Source organism: the organism of the source record quoted next, unplaced genomic scaffold, assembly GCF_019419815.1.
Source record: "Pyrus x bretschneideri cultivar Hongxiangsu unplaced genomic scaffold, Pyrus_bretschneideri_v1 Contig204, whole genome shotgun sequence".
Taxonomy (NCBI): domain Eukaryota; kingdom Viridiplantae; phylum Streptophyta; class Magnoliopsida; order Rosales; family Rosaceae; genus Pyrus; species Pyrus x bretschneideri.
Window position 1 is genome coordinate 34,979 of NW_025999507.1, and position 5,718 is coordinate 40,696.

General features: G+C 34.6%; 2 protein-coding genes across 2 annotated transcripts; both read left to right on the forward strand.

The window, feature by feature from the left end:
* Positions 1–1,819: 1,819 nt before the first annotated feature.
* On the forward strand, positions 1,820–2,281 carry LOC103934723 (xylan glycosyltransferase MUCI21-like). Its single transcript, XM_009344470.1, has one exon. The coding sequence runs from the start codon at positions 1,820–1,822 to the stop codon at positions 2,279–2,281; it is 462 nt and encodes a 153-aa protein (XP_009342745.1).
* Positions 2,282–3,027: 746 nt separating this feature from the next.
* On the forward strand, positions 3,028–3,489 carry LOC103934724. Its single transcript, XM_009344471.1, has one exon. The coding sequence runs from the start codon at positions 3,028–3,030 to the stop codon at positions 3,487–3,489; it is 462 nt and encodes a 153-aa protein (XP_009342746.1).
* Positions 3,490–5,718: the final 2,229 nt, after the last annotated feature.

Sequence of the window (5,718 nt, forward strand, 5' to 3'; positions counted from 1 at the left end):
CAGAAAAAATTAAAATAAGTGGGAAAAAATATTTTTGTATTCATATTGCGTATCCTTGTTTATAATTTTTGGGTGCAGTATTTATATCATCAATTACCTATATGTCTTTTTTTTTTTTGGGTCCTAGAATGTACTCATATGTCAATAAATATTGTACCTACTTATGAACATGAATACATAACATGAGTCCATATGAGGTTTACCCATATGTTTTATTTTTTTTCAATCATAGAATAAACCTCGTATGCATCCATGTGAGGTTTATTCGAAGAAGGTACCATTGTTATATAGTAAATTTTTTGAAAGAGAATGTACCCAACCCAATGTTTTGTAGTACATTATTTTTTTTTGTTAAATTGATGAATGTACCCATAAGGCTGGTATTGATTTACCCAATGTTTTGTAGTACATTATTCCTCAAGGTTCTGGGTTTTATGGTTGGAATTGATGAATGATTGCGAAGATTATGATGATAAGGATATTTAAGAATTTAATCTACCCTTAATATTTAAATCACAAATTATGAGTTTTTAATTCCATAAATATAGGTAACTGCAATTACAAATTTTTAAATTAAAAAAAAAGGAGATTTTGGATGTGGTCCTTATTCTTCAATATTCTTCAATTGAAGCCTTATTGGTTTTCAATATTTGATTAAAGTTCCTGAATTATGTACACCTCAACAAAGTAGCATTAATGTATGATTTTTTTAATTTAAAAATTTGTAATTGCAGTTTCCTATATTTATGGAATTAAAAACTCATAATTTGTGATTTAAATATTAAAGATAGATTAAACTCTTAAATATCCTTATCATCATAATCTTCACAATCATTCATCAATACCAGCCTTAAAACCCAGAACCTTGAGGAATAATGTACTAGAAAACATTGGGTAAATCAATACCAGCCTTATGGGTACATTCATCAATTTAACAAAAAAAATAATTTACTACAAAACATTGGGTACATTCTCTTACAAAAAATTTACTATATAAAATTAGTACCTTCTTCGAATAAACCTCACATGGATGCATACAAGGTTTATTCTATGACTGAAAAAAAAAAAAAAACATATGGGTAAACCTCCTATGACTGAAAAAAAAAACATATGGGTAAACCTCATATGGACTCATGTTATGTTTTCATGTTAAGTGGGTACAATATTTATTGATATATGGGTACATTCTAGGACCCAAAAAAAAAAAAAACAAATAGGTAATTGATATGGGGTACATAATATAAACAAATGTTGAATGCACCTCACATTAAAATTTGATATTAAATAACTTATTTACCCTATTATGCAATGACAATTTTGACTGTAAGATCCCACATCGCCCAAGGGTGAGGATCCTGTAAGCCTTATATGTATATTCCCATCTCTACCTAGCACGAGGCCTTTTCGGAGCTCATTGGCTTCAGGTTCCATCGGAACTCTGAAGTTAAGTAAGTTCAGTCGAGAGCATTCCTATGATGGGTGACCCACTGGGAAGTTCTCGCGTGAGTTCCCAGAAACAAAACCGTGAGGGCGTGGTAGAGGCTCAAAGAGGACAATATCGTGCTACGGTGGAGTCGTGCTCGGGATGTGGTGGGGGCCTGGGCGGGGATGTGACATTGACCTTATTAGGTTTTTTAATAAAATAAAATTTTCTAAATACACCCCAAATCAATTTTGACCTTATTATGTCTTGATTGTGATTGATTTATGTTCCACAAACTGAACTGAAATAAAGAGAAGGCTTTATGTTTCTGTGTCTCCTGCATTGGAAGGATCCTTAAAAATCAAGAAAAAACTGCATGAAGCACATCAATTGGAGATGCCTAAACTGGTGATTGTTTCTAGAAACGGATCAAGAGCAAAAACCAATGAGGACTTGTTGGTGGAAATGGCTGAGAAAGTTGGGTTTGAAGTCAAAGTTCTTAGACCTGATTCGAGGACCGAGTTGGCGAAGATTTATTGGGTTCTTAATTCTAGTGATGTCGTGATAGGGGTTCACGGTGCTGCCATGACACATTTTCTGTTCATGAGACCTGGCTCTGTGTTGATCCAAGTGATTCCTCTTGGAACTAGTTGGGCAGCAAAGGCATACTTTGGGGAACCTGCAAGAAAGCTTGATTTAAACTACATCGGCTACAAAATTCTTCCCACAGAGAGCTCATTGTACGACAAGTATGTTAAAGATGATCCTGTTCTTAAAAATCTAGCAATGAAAGCCATTGCTGATGTTACCCTACTTAACGAAGGTAGACATCTGTCAATGCAAACTATACTAAGATGATTTCAAATCATCATTTTGAAATCATTCAGCAAACTAAACTTTCAGATGATTTGAAATCTTTAGTCAAACTAAACGTTCAAATGGTTAGATTCAGTCCCTGAAAATTAAAAATGAGTGTTATAAAATTTGAGAGATGTGGGGTGTATAGAAAATGTGGGTGTATGTACAAAATATAAGGTGTATATTGAGAATGTGGGGTGTGGGGGTATTATGGGAAAGTAAGTGGGGTGTATTAAGATAATTTTTAAATGAAAAAGAAAATGTGGGTTGTATTAAGTATGTGAGGTTTATTCAACAACCTAAATTGTATTGAAAAAGTAATTAATGTAAGATGATAATTAGTTGCATGAAATAGAGGAGTTAAACACTCAATTAAATTCTCATTTATAATAAAACAATCTAAAATGCTGATGTGAAAATAACTCAAGGACTTCAATCAAAAGTTTAAAGGACATAAGGTTTCAATCAAGAAAATGTCATCACTAGGGATTGGAACCTAATTTTTCCTTAAAAAAATAACATACATTAACACTAATTTGCTGAGGTGTACATAATTCAAGAACTTTAATCAAACATTGAAAACCAATAAGGTTTCAATTAAAGAATATTGAAAAGTAAGGACTGCATCCAAAGTTTCCCTATTATAAATGGGGCAGCAGGTTAGAACCTATGGAGCAAGTAAATCACACGAAAAACAGAAAAAAAAATAAAAAAGGAGACAAGTGAGCATGATCATCCCATTTAACATGGCAGCAATCCTACCAAACCCTTTTGCATTGAAATCTAACAGCAACCACCGTTACTTGTGCTACGGAGCAGGCAGGATTCTCCAATTCACAGGGCAGGATCCTGCCCCATTTTTCACAACGGAGAATGCACAAACCCCCGGATACATGCATATCAAGTACAATGCAATCGGCAAATACTTGGTAAGGGTGCCGGGTCAAACTCGACCGCTATTGAAGATCGTGGCCACCGCTGATACACCAAACGAAAACACGACCGATGACAATTGCACTTTGTTCGAGTCTGAGAATGTCGGACCAAATACCCCCACACAAGTGGTCTTCCGATTTCGCCAAGTGCAGAGCAAGCTCTATATAAGGCCAAACTATGTGCAAGGTTTAGAAGGTGTCCTCTGTGCATTGGATGCCAACACTGACGTCAATGGAGTAGCGGATCTCCTTACAGCCGTTGGGCCTCGTTGATCAAATTACCACGTGATGTTTGTGGGTAACGTCTCTGGAAACCCTCACGAGACTTCATTAGTCCCATACGGATCACCTATGGGTGTAAAAGGCTTGTTGCATTCGCTAAATGCAATCGAGTTCCCTACGAAAGTGGCATTAATTTTCATCACAAGTTTTTCGTTTTTTTTATTTTTTATTTTTTTAAGTATTTTAGTTTCACTGATTTGTATGTATTAAACCAATAAACACAGATCACATGATTGCCTCAGCTGTGGTTATGTCCTTTGTGCATTTGTGTGTTCAATAAAAGTTGTGTTTCTTGCGAAATCCGATGGGTTGTAGGGTGATATCTTGCATTAACTTAGGGGTTTAATCTAGTTTCATGCATCTTAAACCAAACAATATGACAGGCCTGAGAAAACTTCGTGAATGTGAAAATATAAAATTTCTGTAAATGCGTCCATAGTTTCCGTAAAGTTGTCCATATCTTTTTCTTTCCAAATCAAACAGTGTAAATCATTAATAGGAGACATAAGGGCATCTACACTGGAGAGATGCTAATGCATGTGAAAATCATATTTACATCTCATTTTACAAATCCAGAAGATGTAAATATGCATGAATTCTATTCCCAATGAGAAATATGCAAGTTTGACATCCCATTTATTTTCTTTATGTGATTGGCAGGATTGTCACAAAAAGATGTAAAATTAGGTTTTGATTCTAGCCAAGGTAGATATTTTACATCTTTCCATTGGAGGAGAAATGTTAGTATGCCGGAAACGCACCCAGGTAGACCAAGTGTAATACAATTGGTTGGAAACTTGAAAAGAAAATTTTAATAAATTATATTATTACAATTGGTGTACTAGGCGGTGGCGGAGCCAAAAACATCTCTCAAGAGGGGCCTTTAAGACATATAAAAGAAATTAAATCAAATACAACAATATACTTAATTGGAGAAAATTTAAGGTTTTTGCTATTGGCATGGAGAATTTATCAAACAAGAGTAATGGGGCCTTAAAACTTTGCAAAATTGAGTATTGAGATGATTATATTATAAGAACATGATTTGTTTATTTATAAACTTTCAAGATGGGCTAAGCCTAAACTAGCCTTCATGTGGCTCAGCCACTAGTACTAGGCCATGTTTGTTTAATTAAAATGACAATGTCACTTCCACTCTAGTGTTACTATCATGAAAAAAGTTATTATTGTGAATATATTGAAGTAGAAAAAAAACTAAAGATACAATAAGTTAGAGGGGACATGAAGCCATACCTTAACAATAAGTAGAAAACTATTAGAATAAAAAATCAATTAGACAACTCCTAAGAGTATCGAAAGTAGATTATGAGCAAAAGCCGCAACTGCACACGACAAACAAGAATCATTGATAATGACACCATAGTTGCCAAACAATACGCCACCTAATTTCTTTTGAAATAAAAGTGTGAAAACTAAATTGCATGGAAGAGAGAATGGCAGAACAATTTTCCCAATCAACCAATAAACACCAAGACACTTGAGAAGATCCATTAGAAAGAAAATGCAATGCCAAAGAAAAATCACACTCAATAGAGCATACTAACCCTTCTCCAAAGCCATATAAACAACATGAATAATAGCTTTGTGTTCCACCTCTAAGGCAATACCAATTCCAAAAGATTCTACAAAGCATCCAAGACAATGGCTCAAGTGGTCACAAAAAATATCACCAAAACTAGTCATGCTAGGAGAACCACAAGCCACACCGTCAATGCTAACTTTTAACTTAAAAAACATAAGAGGAAAGCCAATGAACCTTATGAAATATAGATGTAATATAGATAGAGATATGAGTGAACCGTCAAGTGTATCCAAACTTGAGTTTATTTAGATGAATATAGATAGATAGAGATGTGAGTGAACTTAGATAGGAGTGTTGGACAACAATTAAGAAGTTAAAATAATAACAGAATTTGAAAAAACTAATTCTTTATGAACAAAATATGCTTACAATACATAATGAAATAATACAACAACAACACAGTCTTTTCCCACTAAGTGGGGTTGGCTGTATGAATCCTAGAACGCCATTGCACCGGTTCTGTGCTACGTCTTCCGTTAAATCCAAGTACTCCAAGTCTTTTCTTACAGTTTCTTCTAAAGTCTTCCTAGGTCTTCCTTTACCCATTCGGCCCTGAACCTCTTTCTCGTAATCGCATCTTCTAATCAAAGCGTCTGTAGGCCTTCATTTCACATGCC

What these genes read in the sequence shown, in the direction of transcription:
- LOC103934723 (XM_009344470.1), top strand. Translation starts at nt 1,820, where the DNA reads ATGCCTAAACTGGTGATTGTTTCTAGAAACGGATCAAGAGCAAAAACC.
- LOC103934724 (XM_009344471.1), top strand. Translation starts at nt 3,028, where the DNA reads ATGGCAGCAATCCTACCAAACCCTTTTGCATTGAAATCTAACAGCAAC.